The 19,360-nt window shown below is 36.8% G+C and overlaps 1 protein-coding gene across 2 annotated transcripts in view; it reads left to right on the forward strand.

Annotated features, from left to right (window-relative positions):
• Positions 1–1,461: 1,461 nt before the first annotated feature.
• The window catches only part of CENPI (centromere protein I), a 34,518-nt gene continuing 16,619 nt past the window's right edge, over positions 1,462–19,360 (forward strand). Inside the window, exons 1-12 of one of the 2 annotated variants that reach the window (XM_032475066.1) lie at positions 1,470–1,532; positions 1,784–1,873; positions 3,302–3,537; positions 4,167–4,304; positions 5,742–5,860; positions 6,144–6,251; positions 13,131–13,179; positions 13,444–13,490; positions 17,085–17,174; positions 17,514–17,636; positions 17,870–18,037; positions 18,187–18,307. In XM_032475066.1, the coding sequence (XP_032330957.1) occupies positions 3,315–3,537; positions 4,167–4,304; positions 5,742–5,860; positions 6,144–6,251; positions 13,131–13,179; positions 13,444–13,490; positions 17,085–17,174; positions 17,514–17,636; positions 17,870–18,037; positions 18,187–18,307 (1,186 nt within the window). In that variant the 5' untranslated portion in view covers positions 1,470–1,532; positions 1,784–1,873; positions 3,302–3,314. Of the gene's footprint in view, positions 1,533–1,783; positions 1,874–3,301; positions 3,538–4,166; positions 4,305–5,741; positions 5,861–6,143; positions 6,252–13,130; positions 13,180–13,443; positions 13,491–17,084; positions 17,175–17,513; positions 17,637–17,869; positions 18,038–18,186; positions 18,308–19,360 lie in introns of both variants that reach the window. The other variant, XM_006191930.3, reaches the window with a different exon arrangement.

Raw genomic sequence — 19,360 nt, forward strand, 5'->3', positions numbered from 1 at the left:
AGAAAGGGTCCTATCATGGGAGTCAGACTGCTTTATTTTTGAGTGGATAAGGGAGGAGAAGAAAGAGAAGGGGAAGTATAATACCTTAATATACTAATAAGGTTACCAACTTTCCAATCTAAGTTCCTGGACACTTCTGAGATGTCAGCACGTTAAGACAGAAAGTCACAGAATTAGGATCTCAATACAGTTTCCAGGCTTGAGGAGTTCTGCTTCCTTAGGTGATGCCAGGGGAAGGTGGAAGAGTGATTTCAGAAAAAATTGCAGGTATATTAAATAAAGATGACCCAGCGTCTCTCACTGTATATGTATCCACAAAATGGTACAAATTCCAGCACCACGGACTTGTCACATTAAGCAAGTTAATTTTAGCACTCAGGGCCCCAATTCATTTACAAAAAAGAAGGGGATTGAAAGCTTAAAATACTTTCCAATTTACATTTGAGCCTATGAAAGGATTAAAACTACGAAAAAATGACTCGAGAAATTTTCAGTTTTACTAAATAAGGAAGAGCAGCTCTCATAGAAAATATTGAACACTCAGTTCTCATGCATGATTAAATAAGAGTTCTTGAAAGTACTTTGAAAACCATGTGGGATGTGGTAAATAATCATTTCTGCTACAGTCTTTCCCAAATACGTTAACTTAGTCTGATTCTTCATCTCTCCCCAAGATTGCAAAGTTTTGCCTACAGTTTATGGGTATGCTTTAACCTCAAAAAATCAGTGAGAGTCCTTAAATTTTTATCTTTCCTCTCCAGTTCTTACTCTAGTAAGAGATCAAACTAGTGACTAAGTTCAAATCTCAGACTGAGCCCTTGTTGCTGTTTTAGCCAGTTTCTTTAAGGTCCATAGATTCCTCAAAGTTAGGAATCTACGTGCTGACTGGCCAGCTACGTCACATCTGGCTCCGGACACACGTTTCCAACAACACCTGGAAGGTGTACGTGCCCATCCTCGGTAAAGAGGGAAGATTCAGCCGTCCTTTCCTCCCACCTCGTAGCGACAGCTTCAAGAGGTCTCAGACCTTTAACTTAACTCTCGCCCAACATGGGAGAAGCCGACTTTATTGAACTTTTCAGTTTCATATTTCCGTACAGATTCAGTGTCGCGACATTTGGGGACAATCTGAGCAAAAGGATCATTGTAATTGATCTTGTTAAATTCAAGAATAGCGTCGCTAATTGTTCAGTTTTACGCACAGTGACTAATGCGAACATTATTAGAACAGTGGGGACGTCAGCCAATCAGCTGGTTTCAACAGCAACGGCACCCTCGCCGCGCGTCACCCGGCCGGGGCGGGTGGGGCCGGCGGCTCTGCGGCATAGGGTTTGCGTCACCGTCGGCGCGCGCGCACCCGCCTCGCGCCATTGAGTTGTGACCCAACCAATCAGGCTTTAGCAGAGCGCGCCGCTCCGCCCCGCCGCCGTCTGCGTTGCCGCAGAAGCGCATGCGCGGGGCGGGGCCCGCTCGTTTGAATCCTGGAGGTGATGTTTGGACTTTGGAGGCTTTGGGACCGAGGAGTGTTTTAGGTGAGATACTTTTAAACACTGCGTAAAATGGGGGCCCCGAGACCGAAGGGAATCTCCTGACTTCTGAGCAAGACTATCCTGGAAGGTGTAGGGTTTCCCCTCAGACCAGGAATCTGCCCAGTGGGTCGGTCACTCGTCGCGGCCAAGTTCGGTGACTGCTGGGGGAGACTGTGAAAGGAGGTTTCTTGGGGAGCGATGGGACGGTTCAACCGGAAAGGGTCAGAAGATGCTCGCCTGCCCTACTTTTTTAGGCCCCAAGGAAACAACTCGGAACCTGGAACCACCCAGTGGGTTAGACATACATATTGCTCTCCTGCTGTGGCCGCACCTGTTTTAGCGAGGTGGGATTGAGTGTCAATTACGATCATTCTCTTAGCTTTCCCGTTTGAAGTAAAAAACTGAGAAGCCATTCTGGTTTCCTCTCTTTCCTTTTCCCTACATCCAGTTCTTTTATTATGACCTTGCCCAGTCTACCTCCAAAACATTTCACGAATACAGTTACAGTTATTTTTTACCTCTCCCATCATTTACATCTTAGGCTGAATTCAGACTACAGTTATATCTTTTCTGGGCTTCTACAAGACCCTGTTGTCTGTTTCCACTCTTGGACTCCTAAGATTCTATTCTCCGCGCTACAGCTAAAACCGTCTTAAAACATAATTCGGATGGTATCACTCCCCTCTCTAACACTCCTCCCTTCCCCCGTAGTTGCCCGTGACATTTAAAATCCAAACTCCTCTGGCTCCCAGTATGGTAGTCCTTGGCTGCCTTTCTGACTTAATCTCCCACTGCTCTCTACCTCTTTCATGCCACTACGCCTCCTCACATCTTGCTGGTGTTGTTGCTGTTTCTTTAATATACAGAGCTCTTGCTTTAAGGTCTTAGCATGTCTTGATCTTTCCTCTCCATGAAATACTCTTCCGCCAGCTCTTAACATGCTTGGTTTCTTGTTGTCATTGAAATCTCAGCTTAAAGGTCACATCAGAGAGGTTTTTTTCTGAACACTTACTCCAAAGTAGCTTCTCACCCCCATCCCTTTTCTATCACATCACTGTATATTATGTTCAGTATTAGTTATTTACTAATTTATTGACTTTCATGTTCCTCTCCACCGCACCCCCCGTAAGTTTCATTCGAGCAGAGACCTTGACTGTTTTATTATTTTATCCCTGGTAAGTAGAACTGTGCTTGGCATATGGATGCTGCTCAATATTTATTTATTGAACAAGTGATTTAGCTGGGGATGTTTCTGTTCTGAGAATCCTTAGGTTGGCAACCAGTGTGTCTTTTGAACTGTGTGGTTTTAACTTAGCACTGACAAGGCAGGCAGCATAAAAGATTAAAAGCACAATCAAGGCAGGGTGGAGAAAAATAGGAGTAAGTGGAGAAAGTAACATTGAGTTCATGAGATGAATTAATTTTGGACTCACTTATGTGATATAGCCATTTTAAGAGAACTTGTTATGTTGCCTGTACTCTTTCTGTCCCTGTGCCCCGACTCCGACCCCAACAAGAAAGCCAGTTCAGTTGATGAATGTTACCTTGGAGGGTTGTTTCTCTCTGTTCCTATTTAGGTCAAGGGCTTTCTGAGAAAGTTAACCTATGGATTTTGTTGCCTGGATTGCTGTCAGTTTTTTTTATTGTGTACTTGTATGCTAGGGGCTCTGTACTAAATATGGGGACTACAGGCAGATGTGATCCCTGTCTTTGTGGAGTAAAAAGGGATGGTTTGACTGGTTGATGGTAACTCGACGCTTGCTTCTGTGTAGAACGTGTGCAGTAATGGCGCCTGAAAGGAAAGTTAAGAACTCTCAGGTACAAAGGAGGACTTCACAAGGTAGTAATAGTTATCAGACTAGACTCTCGGCCTGGAAAGTAAGAGAGGACCTGAATGACTCAAAGAGCATATCGAAACACAGAAAAAACAGTGTGGTGGAAGATTTTGAACATGGTGATAATCAAGTTGAAGATGCTCTGCAGATTGCAGTGCGATACTTTGAGAAAGGTAAGATGGATTGTTTTCCTTCTCTAACTCCTGTTCCTGTAAAAATATTTTACACTTTTTTCCTGAAGGATTTTTAAAGGAAAGCATATTTTTGCTCTTTCATGATTTTGTTTATTTAATGGACATTTATTGAGCACGTAACTACATATCAGTATGCTAGGTACTAAGGATACAACAGCAAAGCATGGTCCTGGCAGAGTGGTTTCCCAACTTCTGCACATTGGGATTACTTGAGAATCTTTAAAAACCACTAGTACCTGGCATCCAGTCTTAGACTTTCTGATTGTATTGGTATGGGATGCATCCTGGGTGTCGGGATATTTTTACAGGCTCCCTAGGTGATTCCAATGTGCAGGGAACCACTGCCCTAGTTATCGAAACAGCTTATAGTCTAAGTTTAGTGATTTTAGTTTGTTCAGAGCAGAGATGCCAGAGCATGATTCAGTTTTCCTCACCGAAGGTGCTATTGTGGTGAAAAATTCTTGAGTTTTAAAGGCTTTGAAGAGTTTTTAGGAAGACCTCTTTTTACATAAAACTATTGCTTTGGAGTATCCCAAGTTGTAACTGTTGAGGCTGAGGAGTGAAAGAATTTTCAAGGTCTCACTATTTCATATTGTTCCTTTTCCTAGGTCCCATTAAAACTGCACAGAGGAAAGATAAAACCTTGGAAAGACACTTCAAAACTGTGGAAAATGTGGCATGGAAGAATGGGTTAGCTCCAGAAGGAATTGACATTCTGTTAAATGTGGCACTCAGCGGCAGATTTGGTATGTCAAGGGGACACATTTTTCATCAGTTTGCTATTAGTTTTGACTTTCAGACTTTGAATTAGATTGTTGATTGGAATTAGTTGCAGTTAAAAAACTGTATGTTTTTCCTATTCTCTTCATAAAACCAATCTGCTAAGATTATAAAATAGGCCTTTCTTGTATTCAGACTACCTTATGAACCAAAGTTTCTATGTGCATGTGCTGAAAATGGCTAGTTATCACATATCTTTACAAGTAAAATAGATTCTTGTCACCAAGGAAAAAAAACCAAAAACAAGAGGCCTATACCTTTAGGAAAAGAAGAGACATGTATAAGATGTTTATGAGAATGCTATTTGCAGGTGAAGTTACGAATAGTGTTGTTTCAGTAAATGGATGTGATCACCATGCTGTAATGTGTGTAAGACAGTGTTTAAAGACCTGTATAAGATGTTTCTAAAATGCTACTTGTGGGGGAATTTGAGAACAGTGTTTTAGTGAATGGATGTGATGACCATGCTGTAATACATATAAAACAGTGGTTAAAGACATGTATCCAAGATGTTTTTGAGGCTTCTCCTTGCATGAGAGGTTGAGAACAGTGTTTTTTCAGTGAATGGTTATGATCACCACAGTATAAGGCAAATAAAACAATGTTTAAATACAAAAAGAAATTGATTGTATATATGTGTGTGTGTGTGTGTATATATATATGTATATAAAATTCTTGAAACCTTAATAAGCAGAAATTGATACAGGGTATACACAAAGCTACTTGCAACATCACTTCTATTAACAGATGGGAGAATACCATGGAAGCCAGAGAATATGATAGAAAGATTGGACCAGTAGAGAATAATATTACTACTAGCCATTTGCAAGGATAGCTATTTCATTCTGCTATACTTTGCACTTTTTTAGGGGGATGGGGAATACCAATATATCTATTTATTCTTAAATGTAGGCAGCTCATGCAGGATGTCTGTCAGTAACTTTAAATAAATCAGAATCTATTCTGCCATTAAAAAAAAAGTCCTTGAAATTTTCCTAGGAGTAATAAGCCTTTTTTGAGGTGTAATTTACATACTATAAAATTCACCTTTTTGAAGTATACAATTCAGGGTATTTTTTTTAGCATATTCATAGAATTGTGCAACCATTACCAACTATCTAATTTCTAAACATTTTCATTATCCTAGGAAGAAATCCTGTACTCATCCTCCCTTGTTAAATAAAAAATATTAGTGCCAAATAATTTGCTTTATAGTTTATATTAGAAGTTAAAGGTACATTTTTGTTTCAAACTATGTTTTACAATGATGATAAGAGAGATCAAATATTACTTTATTGCCTTCAGTGTGAAGTCAAATTTTTGGGACCGAGAGTGAATAATATAGTAAGGGAATGATCAAGGTACTAAAATGTAGTTTAATTTAGAGTTTGTCTGCTTTCTAGGGAGTGCTGTAAACACTCGGATATTCAAGTGTATGATTCCAGCAACTCTAATATCAGAAGATTCTGTGGTTAAGGCGGTCTCCTGGCTTTGTGTCGGCAAGTGTTCTGGTAGCACCAAGGTAATCTTTTTAAACACTTTGATGATAAGTCTTTCAAAACCACTTAAGGGCTGGCAAGGAAGCACCACTTAGAGAGTAATGGCAGTGGCCTTTTGTGCAAAGCCTGTAGTTTTGGAACAATATAGCTTGATGCAAGGACTCTGTTCAAATAGAAATTTTTACTGAGAAATAAAATCTATTATCCTACTTTGTGCTAGAGGCTTCTAAAACAGCTCTGATGGGGGAATTAAGCTCTTCTGTGCTGCTATATTTCTCTAAAGATAAGCATTTTGTCTCTCAATAGGTACTTTTTTATCGTTGGCTGGTTGCAATGTTTGACTTCATTGATCACAAGGAGCAAATTAACTTGCTCTATGGCTTCTTTTTTGCTTCATTGCAAGATGATGCACTGGTGAGTAAAAATTGGACAGCATCATGAATCAATCAAATGGTACATACTTGTATATCTATGCACCATATGCGCTTCAGAGTGCCACACAACTTTCCTTACCATATAAATGGAACATTTATATGAAACATATAGAGAAGTGTAAAGAATAACGTAACAAACACCCCTGCACCTGTCTCTCAGATTAACAAAAATTTTTTTACCACATTTGCTTTATACCTTTTTTTAAGGAAGTAAAATGTTACAGATAGATTTGAGTCCACATTGAAGTCTCTTGGCTGATCTAGAGCAATGATTGCCATCTTTTCCCTTTTAAACCACTTCAACAGGGTCCTTTGGGTCACTTATTATACATTTTCTTGATTAACGTTGCAAAAACCTCATCAGAATTAATGAGAAGGAGAGGATTACTTTTCGTGAGATGCCAATGGACTGATTTTGATTAAATAGCATAATTATTCCCATTGAAAACATTAATAACTCTAAGAAATCAATCTACTGTCCACCTGGAAGACTTTCAAGGACCATCAGTAGTTCATAGACCATGTGGACCATTCATCTAACTGAGTTCCTCTTGCCTTTGAGAAGGGAATTCATTGATTTCATTTTTAAAAATTAACTATGTTCATTGCATTGTACTGGGCAATGTGGAAGATTCAAAGTTTAGCAGAGAGTTTCCATATTCCAGGGGGTTTATAATTCAGTCGGGGGAAACACATAAAGTTAAATAACTGCATAAGTTAAATTATCAAAGACAGTATATGATAATGTAAGGATAATAATTGCTGTGATATTTCCAGGAAGGAAGAGAGCACTATAAACCAGAGTGATTAGAAAAAGCATCATAAAGTATGTGGCCATTGAACTGGGCCTTAAAGGTTGAATAGGATTTGCGATTTGATGCTTGATATGACAGGAATATTTCAAGCACAGTTGTGAAATGCATAAATTGTATTTCAAGAGACCTTAAATATATCAGACTGACTTAACTGCAAATTGGTGTCAGGCAGTGGTAGGTAGTAAGGCTGAAAAAGTTGGGTGAACAAAAACTGTCGTGGTCTTTACATGTGATTGCTAAGGAATTTGAACTTTTATCCAGTGGGGAAATCACTGAAAAATTTTGGGCAGAACATGTTGAAAGCAACACTGTTGGGAGTTGTATCTAGTAGTGCCAAACATTATGAATTAAGATGTAAGCTAGGGTCAGGAAGACTAGTTAGGAGACTAACATGCTAATCCAGGTATAATATGGTGATATCCTAGACTAGCAATTCTCAAATATGCTTTGTGGACCCCTTGAGGCTCCCTGAGAACCTTTCAGGAGATCTGAGAGGTTGAAATGATTTTTATAGCAATATCAAGATATTATCAGTTATTTATATTGTGTTGACATTTGCACTGATGGTAGATAAAACCGTTGGCGCCTTTGCACAAATCAGGGCAGTGGGGCCATACTGTACTAGTGGTTGTTGTATTCTTCACTGCAGTAAAAAATGACAATGCGAACTTCAGTTAATAATGTCCCAAGTGAAGCAGTAAAAATTAATTCACCAATTTTATTAAACTTCAACCTTTGAGATATGTCTTGAATATTCTGTTTGATGAAATGGGAAGTACAAATAAATCCCTTCATGCCTACTAAAGTACATTAGTTGTCCTGAGGAAAAGCACTTGTGTGATTGAGTTGCGAGCTAAACTAGCTGCTTTTTTCGTGGAATACCATTTTTACTTCAAAGAATGACTGACATAAACTACAGTGATTCAGACTTGGGTATTTGGCAGATGTTTTCTTGAAAATGAACAAAGCAAGCCATTCATTTCAAAGAAAACAACTGATGCTATTTGTTGCCAGTGATAAAATTTGAGCTTTTGAGTGAAAATGTGTATCTGCCCCTGTGAACTTGACAGCTGCCCACTACTTAATGTCTTTCCTGATGAGAATGGTAGCAATATTAATGAATGTGATTTTTAGATACTATGTAATGAAATGTGTCAGTGTTTGGAGGCTCAGTACAACTAATTTCCAAATGGCCAAGTATGATAACTATCAAATTATGCATGAGTAAAAGAGTCATTCAAAGTGCAAGATACATCAATGAATTTTAATGGAACAGAGTACAAAGAGTTCATTGATAAGATTTCAGATTCCACATTGCAGCTAACCCTTAAGAAACTACCACGTATCAAGTTTTGGTGAAGTATCAAAGACCAGTATCCACAATTTTCTGAAAAGTCTATTAAGATACTCCTTTCTTTTCCAACTACATAACTAGACATGTATTGGGATTAAAAACTGGAATGATAGGAAGTTGTAGCATTGGAGTTTACGATTTCAGGAGGGGATGCTTCAATGTGATGACAAGATTCAGGGTGACAGTGGAGTGAGTTGTTGAAGTAGAGTGAGGGCATGAAGGTTATTGGAATTGAAATTTTCTGTACCCTTATGGATTTGTTGTTGTTGTCACTGCCCATTTATCAATTACTGAGTGAGGTACATTGAAAATCTCCCACTATGAAGGCAGATTTGTCAGTTTTTCCTTAAAGTTCTATCGATTTTGGCTGTATGTTTGCACAATTACAGTTTTCATATTGTCCTGCTGAGTCAAACCTTTATCATGGAGTAAAACCCTTTGTTAGAAATGCTTTTCGTTTCAGTCATTTTGTTTGATATTAACATTGCTAGCTCTGGCTTTCTTTTGGCTAGCAGTATATTGCTTGGTATATTTGCATCTTTTGGTTTTTTTAAAAAATCTTCTTTTGCCCTCATGTCTTAGATGCCTGTTTTAAATAGCATATGACTAGATTTTATTTTAAAATCCTGTTTGATGATTTTTTGCTTTTACCTGGAAAATTAGTTTATTTACCTTTGTAGTGATTGTTGATGCAGTAGAAGTAAATGCAGATGTCTTATTTTGAACTTTCTAAATGATCTGCATTTTTCTGATTCCTTCTCTTATGCCTCTTATTTTGGATTGATTGTGGTTTTCACCCATCCTTGGTTGGAAATTACACATTTTGTGTGTGTTGTTTTAGGTGTTATTGTACCTATTTTAACATGCATATATAGTGTAAAATGTAAAGTAATGTCATTCTTCTTACTGTTTTTCTTTTGTTTGGAAAGTATAGTTATTTTTCACAAAATATATCATTTATCATGTAATGGGTTTTTTTTTTAATGAATTAATAACTAAAATTTTCTGATTTAATTTTTAAGGTTTTTTCTTAAAGTCTAAAGGTAACCAATATCTTTACCTTCATCTTGAATGATACAAGGACCTTAGAAATCTTTAATACTGACTGCACCCCTCCCAGATTATATGCTATTATCTGGTTTTAGTTCTGGCTCATTCTTCTCCATCTTCCTCCTCATACACATACAGTAGACATTACTCTTATCTTCATAGTTGATGTTTATTTAGATATGCCCACATATTTGCCAGTGTCTTAGCTCATCATTTGTTTTTGCATCTCAGACCTTCAATCAAGATCATTTTCCTCTGCCTAAAAGTATTATCCTTCAGTATATTCTTTCAGTAGAATCTTGATGGTAAACTTTGTCTTTCCCTGAAAATGTCTTTACTATTCCCTTGTTCTTAAAAATTGGTTCTGCTGTGTGTGGAACTCTAGGATGACAGTTAAATTCTCTCAGGACATTGACAATATTATTCCACTGGCACCTCCTTTCCATTGTCATTGAATTAGTCTAATTGTAATCTGTCATTTCTTTTCTCTGGTTATGTTTTATAAATAGATTTGTTGAGATGGAACTCACATACTGTACTCACTTAAAGTATATAATCCACAGTTTTTTATTATGTTCACAGATTTGTGCAACCATGAAGCAGAGTCAATTTTAGAACATTTTCATCACCTCAGAAACCTCATACCCTTTAGCTATCACCTCCCATTTTCCCATTTAGGGGTTCCTAAGCAACTCCTAATCTGTTTTCTGTCTTTAGAGATTTGCTTATTCTGGACATTTCACATAAATGGAATCATACACTATGGGGTCTTTTTTGACTGACTTTTTTTACTCAGCATAATGTTTTTAAGATTCATCATGTTGTACATGTATCAGTACTTCATTTTTTTAACCTGTTATATTTTTTCCATAACAGAAAATTTACCATTTTAACTATTTTCAGCATACAATTCATTGTCATTAATTGCATTCAGTATTGTACAACCATCACTACTATTTGTTTTCAAAACTTTTTAATTACCCTAAACAGAAACTCTCTACCCACTAAGCAATAACTCCCCATTCCTTCTTCCCCGCTAGCACCTGGGAACTTCTAATCTACTTTCTGTATCTATGAATTTGCCTATTCTAGGTACCTCGTGTAAGTGGAATCATCCAGTATTTGTCCTTTTGTGTCTGGCTACTTTCACTTAGCATGCCTTCAAGGTTCATCCATGTTATAGCATGTATCGGAATCTCATTTTTATGGCTGAATAATATTCCATTGTATGTATATACCACATTTTGTTTATCCATTCATCTGTTGATGAACTCTTGGGTTGTTTCTGCCTTTCAGCTAACATGAGTGATGGTGCAATGAACATTGGCATGCAAGTGCCTGTTCAAGGCCCTGCTTACACTTCTTTTGGATATATATACTTAGGGTTTCTTCCAGGCAGGGGCTGAGCCTTTTAAAACCCAAGTATTTAGTATTGTAAACTTCGTAAGAATAGACCTTTTTGTCTGTTTTATCCACTGCTTAATAAATACTTATTTCTGAGTGAGTGAATGAATAGGAACTCTTCATAAATGTTTGTCAAATAATTATAATATACTTGAGTAGTTTTCATGATGGTGACTAGAGAGTTTCTTGCTCAGCATGGCAAAGGGGAAGGAGGACCACTTCTTTTTCTTTTTAAAAATATTTATTGAAGTATACGTACAGAAAATTGCCTGTGTTATAAGTGATCAGCTCACTTAATATTTATAAACTGAACACATCTGTATAAATATTACTCAGATCAAGAAACAGGGAGCTTAACCTTTAAAACCATTTTCATAAGGTTTGGTGGGTGCTGACTGTAGTAACTGAGATGTGGTGGTTAACTATTTGCCAGAGAGGCAATTATAAAGTCTTAGATGCACATGAATTTTTCCTTTCTAGGTGTAATTAAAGGAGAATGTCAGATATAATGCTGCAGCCTAGGGCAAGGATTGTGTGACACTCATTTCATACTCAACATGATAAATAGTGTTATTAATAGTTCCTATCTTAGGGATGTGAGGCACTGAAGTTTTTTTAACTGAAAGTTACTGTATTTTGTAGAAGATGGCAGACTTGGTCATAATATGTATTCTTCCCTTAAAAACAAAAAAGATCCTACATCTAGATTCATGCTTCTTACAAGAATGTTTAGTCTTTATCAACCCATTTCTTTTTTAAAAATTAATTTTTATTGAAGTATAATATGATTTATAATTTATTTTAGTTTCAGGTATACAGCAAAGTGATTCAGTTTTATACACACACACACACACATATAATCTTTTTCATATTCTTTTTCATTATAGGTTATTACAAGATATTTAATATAGTTCCCTGTGCTATACATAGGTCCTGTCAACCCATTTCTCGGTAGAGGAGAGGCAATGTGGAATGCTGTATTTTAAAGTTTAGAGTTGTGACTACCAAAATAACAAGTTTGTTTAAAGAAAATCTTTGCATTTGTTGCTTTCTCTAGTCCTATTAAATAATTTACCTTTTCAATTTCCTAATGTCTAAAGAAATTTTTTCTTAAAGGGCCAAGTAGTAAATTTTTAGGCTTTAATGCCATGCTGTCTCTGTCAAAAGTACTCACTCTACTGGTGTAGTACAAAAACAGCTATAGACAACAAATACATAAATGAATGGCTGTATTCCAATAAAATTTTATTTACGATAACCAGTGGTGAGCTGGATTTGACCTGTAGTTTGTTGTTTACACACCCCTGCAATATTTCCTTGTCTGATAAACAGATATTATTAATATCATGAGTTCCAACTTATTGGGTGTTTAAATTTTGTTTTATGGCTGTCATTTTATTTATGAAAGAAAAAACTGTCACCTTCTGGTCATGAAGATATTCTCCTCTGTTTTCTTCTAGAATAGGTGTCAGCAAACTTTTCCTGTAAAGGGCCAGACAGTAAATGTTTTAGGCTTTGTGGACCATGCAGTCTCTGTCACGACTGCTCAGCTCTGCTGTTGCAGTGAGAAAGCGGCCATGACCAACACATAAATGTGAGTGTGGCTGTGTTTCAGTAAAACTTGATTTACAAAAACAGGTGGACTGTAGTTTGCTGACCCCTAGTCTAGGATAAAACCTCAACAAGTAGGTACTCAAAATGAAGTGGTATAAGGAAACCAATCATTGAGGAATTTCAGTAACGAATTTATTGAGTGTGTGCTGTTTGCCAAACTGGGGGCTAAATGATTGATTAAATTACGGTATATCGACTCACTGGAATATTAAAATCAGTCATTGAAGATGATCATTTTGAAGACCAAATAACATGGGAAAAATGCTTTTAAGTGGTAAGTCAGGATAAAAGTTTTAATTTTGTATCCTAATAAACATGGACTACTGGAAAGAGTACGTGAATTTTTGTTAGGTAGAAGAATCTTTTTCTGTTTTTCAAATTGTCTGCATTGTTGTATTCCAAAAATATAAAAATGGCATAATGGGATGTCAATTGAAACTATTGTTTTTTTATCACTATTATGTAGTATGAAAAAGAGAAGCTTTGTAAAACTATTGTTCAGTGGAGTCTTGAAGCCTTTTTCTTAATCGGTATAAGATTGACATTTGAGGAAAATGTATTGTTGCTCTGTTCAAGATGTAGTGTCATTTCTTTTTTTTTTTTAATTTTTATATTTTGACAGTGCCCTTATGTCTGCCACTTGTTATATTTACTTACCAAAAAAGAGAATGGTGAGTATTTTCGTTCCAGTTGTATTACATTCACTCTGTGGAATTAGCATTTGTATTGGCCTTTATAAAGTTAACCATTAGCATTAGTTCTATGACAGAGTTTTGTGGGAATTGCTTTTTAGTACTTTTATCTAAGAGCATCTGCTTAATGGTTTAACTGAACAGAGTAAGTATATTCTTGATGTGAGAAGAAGCTACATGAACAAGGTTTCGTTTTATTCTGAACCACACAGACTTAGTACTTCTTTTATTCACCTTTTCTAGTCAAACCGTTTCGTGTGAGAAAACTGCTTGATCTTCAGGCCAAAATGGTGAGTACTGAAAAGACCTAAAACTGGACAGCGTGCTATGGGCTGGATACTGAGCTGGGCTTTGGGGATATAAAATCGAATGAGTCATTATCTTCAATACATAATCTGGGGAGCAAAATAAAAATCAGAATCAGATTGGTGATGATGAATAGAATTTAACTAGGCCAAGAAGGAAGAGAAGGGCACTCCTGGCAGAGGGAACAGCATGAGCAAAGACATATAGATATCAAATAGCAGAAACTGTTTATGGAACTGGGCTGATATGGCTAGAAAATAAGTATTAGGGAGTAGTCAAATGACTACTTTATTAAAGAAAGGTGACTAGTTTATTTATTCTGTGGCTGTGATCTAGAAAAGCATTCTTTTCTGGATACTTAAACTCCAGCATATTCCAGCATACTTAAACAATTATCTCTTGGCCTTACAGCTCTCTTGCATTGTTATTTCCACTATACCTGCCAGGTAATAGAAGTCTGTGAAGCTTTGGGTATAAAACAATAGGAAGTTGTAGTGACTATGCCTATTTATTGAAGCCTGCATGACCTACGTAGAGGCATTCAAATTTCATGAAAAACAAACACATGTGCACATTTGTGCTTCTCTATGTGAGGTTTCCTGTTAGTACAGTCCAATGATTTTTCTTGTTTAAGAGCTTCATGGTTTGGCTTTTTGGATGCAGTATCTTCTTTTAGCTCTCTGAGAATATTAATGATAACGTTTTTGTCCATAATTTTATTTCACATTAATAGAAATTCTGAAAAAGATGTACATTTTTCCATGTTAACAGCAAAACATTTCAACATTGGAATTAGAAAAACATTGGGATAAGAAAATTTTACTATAAATATTGGATCTTGCTGATTTGTATTAACTGAAACAAGTATATGTTCAAGTTAAAAAATGACTTAGTACATTGTCTAAAAATTTTAAACCCAGACATTAAATATATGGCAGCATTATTAACATTCTGTATAGTACATTACTAAATTATTCCATTGTCAATGCCCATTTATAAAGATACATTCATAAAATTACTTTGATAAGCTGGATTTGTGTGAATTTGTTCACATCCAACAATATCAAACCTAGAAGACATAGCCATGCTCACATGTAAAATGGTAACAGGTGTGTAATCAGCCCATGTGAGGAGATGTATTGGATATATGAATTTCTGATACTTACAGAGGCATTTATCCCTTCTGTCCCCATGCATGCCCCACAATTCCTGATCATGAAGGACACAGAACACAGAAAGGTGGGAAGTGGAACAGGCATATTTTTATCTTATATGCACCAGGCCCTGTTGAGAGCAATCTTTGGAAAAGTACAGGGGAGTTAGGTCTCATTTTAAGGATTGGTGAGGATAGTTTCTGAGATTTTCCCACTACCAGGCATGAACTTGTGTGATTCGGGCTGTGATTTTTCTTTTTCTTTTTTTCCTGTTACTCGCTTTTTCTCTGTTTCCTCAGAGTTCATTTATTTAGTTTGTTTGGTATTTCATGGTAGAGGCTTTTCTCAAATACCTGGTAAGCCTTGTTTGCCCATATTTAATAGTAAAACACTAAAATGGTGATTAGAAACTTGTGTACATGAGTAGGACTTGTTCACTGTAAGAGCTTGCTGTTTCACTGGGGAATCCCCCAGATGACTGTGTCACTTTTCCCAAAGAAGAATTCTCCTGTTACCTGCCTAGGGGTTGTATTAGTCAGGCTTCTCCAGAGAACAGAACCACTAGAAAGTGTGTGTGTGTGTGTGTGTGTGTGTGTGTGTGTGTGTGTATGTAAAGAGATTTTTATAAAGAATTGGCTCATATGATTTTAGAGACTTGCAAGTCCAAAATCTACAGGGTGGGCCTACAGGCTGGAAACCCAGGTGAGCTGATGTTCCACTTTGAGTCTAATGGCAGTCAGCAGTCTGGTGAAGAATTCTCTCTTGCTTGGGGGAAACTGGTCTTTTTGTTCTATGTGAGCCTCAACTGATTGAATGAGGCCTACCCACATTGTGGCAGGCAGTCTGCTTTACTCAGAGTTCACCTATTTACATGTTAATCTCATCTAAAGCACCCTCAGAAATACTCTGTATGCTTGATCTGGGCACCCTGCCCAGCAAAGTTAACACATAAAATTAACTGTCACAGGACTATAAGCTCTGGACTGAAGCAGTAGAAAGGGCTGTGGAAAAATTCTGGTACACTCCCGCAGTTCTGCCTGCTGTCTGAGTCCAGCTTCATCTTCAGAGTAAAACCCTGGTGTTTGCCAATAGTGAAGGAATTTGGGTTCTAACTGCTTTTTACATAGGCTTTCAACCAATTGTGCTGTTTTTAGCCCTCTTGCACCTCCACTTTTGAGAGGTATCTGATCCCTCAAATTCTTGAGACTTTCTGGGAGTTCTGAAGTATGAATCTGCTGCTTTTGAGGCTTTTTCTGTTGCTGCCTTAGGTTTCGTTTTCTCTGTTCTGCTAAGTTGGTTACTGTTTGCCATCTTCATTCCAGGTTTCAAAATCTTGTTGAGACCTCACATCTGCTATTGTCTACTCTCTGGTTCTCTTTGAACTCTTGCTTTATGCCTTTTTTCATTCCTTTACTTTTTAGAGGGGGCTTTTGGAGGACCCAGAATTAAACATGTGTGTTCAATATGCCATGTTTAACTGGAAATCTCTCTCTCTCTTTTTTAAGAGACTGTTAACTTTTTAACAATCAAAATAGGTTTAGTTAACTAGACAATTAAGTTCTAAAGGTCTTACCACTCCTAAATATTTGCTCTGTCAAAAACATTCTAACTCAAAGCAAACACTCTGATACTAATTGATAGTGAGTACAGAGATCAGAAGATATTTCAGCATAGATAGCCTGGGTCATTTTGGTTTTGTTGTAATAAATTTAATTTCAAGAAGCTATTATAAGATAAGAATACTGTATTTCTAAGCCCCATTTTCTACCTTCCTTATTTTGTACAGTATTTGATTCAACAGAATTGTGGTATAATAAAACAATTGGGTTACTTCCATGGAATTTTAGTGGTATGCTTTCTCTGGATAGCTAGATAGATCAAACACAGGTATCCAGCAGTAATGACTTCTATCACTGAAGTCATGTGAAGACTTGTTTCAGTTATATCAAGCTGTTTGACTTCTGCATACCAATTGATAGATATCCTAGTTAATTTTTGAGGAATTATGATGATAAGTTATTAATATTTCCTTTGCTCTGTCTTCTTGGCTTCTCTTTTTGTCCTCCTGTTTAAATCAGGAATGAATAAACTTTGAGTCCTGAGGGTTCTACCAGTGGGAGTAAGCCATGCTAGCAGATATGACTGGTATGCCTAAGGCAGGGCAGAGAATATACAACGAAGAAGTAAATTAGGGAAAAAGATCATAAAAGAGAAGGTTACAGGTTGGCAAGGATTGCTTTATGATAGCTGATTTAAATGGGTTTTTATTCCTTGATTTTCTATAGCATCTTCCTCTAGCTAATAAATAATAAAATTCACATAATAAAATTAGGGTCTGAATATATGTTTAATCTTTTTACTTTACTGTTACTTTTTTCTTACTGGCCACAGAACTGAAAATTGAAAACTCTTATTTTATTTCAGGGAATGCAGCCTCATCTCCAGGCTTTATTGTCGCTGTACAAATTCTTCGTTCCTACTTTGATTTCTGTATCTTTGCCTGTGAGGAAGAAGGTAAGGGATTAAGGAGTGATAAGTCATATTGAGATTGAAATACGTTATTTTGGGTAAGTTAACTTATAGATTTGAACTGAAATGCTTATAGCATACTGTTTTAAGATCTAGTATTGTGGTGCTATTTCTGGGAAGTTTTGTTTTAGGGATTGGCACTTTGTTTTGATTCCATTTGATGTGTTTAATAAATTCCTGATTAGAAAAAAAACTTGAAATGGATTTGCATGGGTGCAAAATATTTCATAATTAATATACTTTCAATTATTGAAGAGTTTTAGATTTTGCGTTGCTCCGACTTATGCATACCTCCTCTCATGTACTTTACATTCAAATTTATAGATTTATTTTAAGAATTCAGAGAATCTGTGGAAGACAGCTCTACTTGCTATGAGGCAAAGGAATCAGGGACTTGCTCCAGAACCTCTAAAGCTGATGTTAGGGAATGTCTGTCCTGTAAAAAGAGTAAGTATCTAAAACCCCACATGACTTGCACAGCCTTCTTTCATTAAATTCAAGCAATAACTATTCAGATATTGGAAGAGATTATAGATATTTAGATACATTTTAATTACCCAGGATTCTATTGCACACCACATTCAGATTCCATTCACTGAACCACCTTAACGAGTGCTTTTACATTTATAGTTTGTAATCTGTTTACTCCATTGAAAGATTGTTTTACCTTTCTTTTTTAGAAATGGAATTCTCACTCAGTTATACCAGTGCTAAATTCCTGTAACTACAGTAAAGAAAGTGGAAAAAAAGGGATGAATCTTTCTGATTTTTTCAGTAGCAATGGATCATTTCCACTGGAACAACTTAAAAGCTTCCCTCAGCTCTTACAGAACATCCATTGCTTAGAGGTATGTGACTGGACCATGGGCTTATTTACATTTTCCGTTTGATCTTCATGGACTTTATTTTTGTTATATATTTCCTATCTGATGATTGCCTTATTGCTCTGGCCTCCTTTTCATATACCTAGAGTTGACCGATTGTTCTGTCTTCGCAGCTGCCTTCTCAGATGGGCGCAGTGCTGAACAACTCTCTGCTACTTCACTATATTAACTGTGTCAGAGATGAGTCAGTCTTACTGAGGCTCTATCATTGGTTGAGTCAAACATTACAAGAAGGTAAAAGTTGATACTTAAAAGTGTTGGATGAATAAAGAAGGAACGAGACAGTCTACCAATGGGTTTCTTTTAAAAGGGTGCCAAACTTCTAGACAGGAGGAGCCTTCAAATGCTGTAATTATGTTTCTGATAATCATGTATTCAGAGCCTGAATGCTGCCATTGTTGTAACTTTAAGAGGGATTAATAAAGGAGGTGAGTTGTTAAGGAAACACTGCTGGATGACCACGAAAACTCACTAGGTGGCTCCACTTTGATGACTGTCACAGTCCAAGGCCTCTTCATCTTTGTATGTTCAAAAACTTGCTGTTAACCTCCTAGAATCATCAGATTAATGCGAACCAAACTCAGAGACTATCGTGTAAGCCAGAATGTCAACTTATTTCATAATAGAAGTAATTCTTTCTGGTGGCCAAAATGTCCCCATTTGCCAACTAGAATAGCTCCTCTCTGCGATCAGTATATATGGGAGCCAAATTAGTCATTAGAAGGTTTCTTAATTATGAAACTGAAGGAAACGGCAGTGAGGGAGTTTTTCATCTAGGCCACAGTAAAGTCTGATCATTTCATTCCTCCAAGGGGGTGGATGTCTCTAAAGATAGTATTGCGTTCACCAGATTGTTTCTTCCCTGGATAAACAAATCTTGACTTTTCAAGTATTTAAGGTCAGTCTTAGTCTGTTCCAGACTAACTCTCCCTTTCCTACTCAGAGTCTTTAGATAGGATAAGGTACAGTTTGTTAGATTTCTACTCACTAAAGTTCTACCACCCTTAGATTAACCCCAGCTCACCCTAATTTACCTTTAGACATTCTTAAACTTTTAATGTGTACATTTATAGTCTCTTGGATTACTGTGTGGCATAATGCTAATCGCATTCATCATATGTGACTTTGACCAGTTTATTTTTTCACTATAAGCTTTCCCCCTATATTACCAAGTTCTTGAGGAGCACCTCACTGTCACCTCCATATATATGTTACAGTCTACAGTGTGAGTTGGCTAGGATGGATGAAACTGATGGCTTGTTTATATTTGTCATTAATTTGTCACTT

The sequence above is a fragment of the Camelus ferus genome, chromosome X, assembly GCF_009834535.1.
Source record: "Camelus ferus isolate YT-003-E chromosome X, BCGSAC_Cfer_1.0, whole genome shotgun sequence".
Classification (NCBI taxonomy): Eukaryota; Metazoa; Chordata; class Mammalia; order Artiodactyla; family Camelidae; genus Camelus; species Camelus ferus.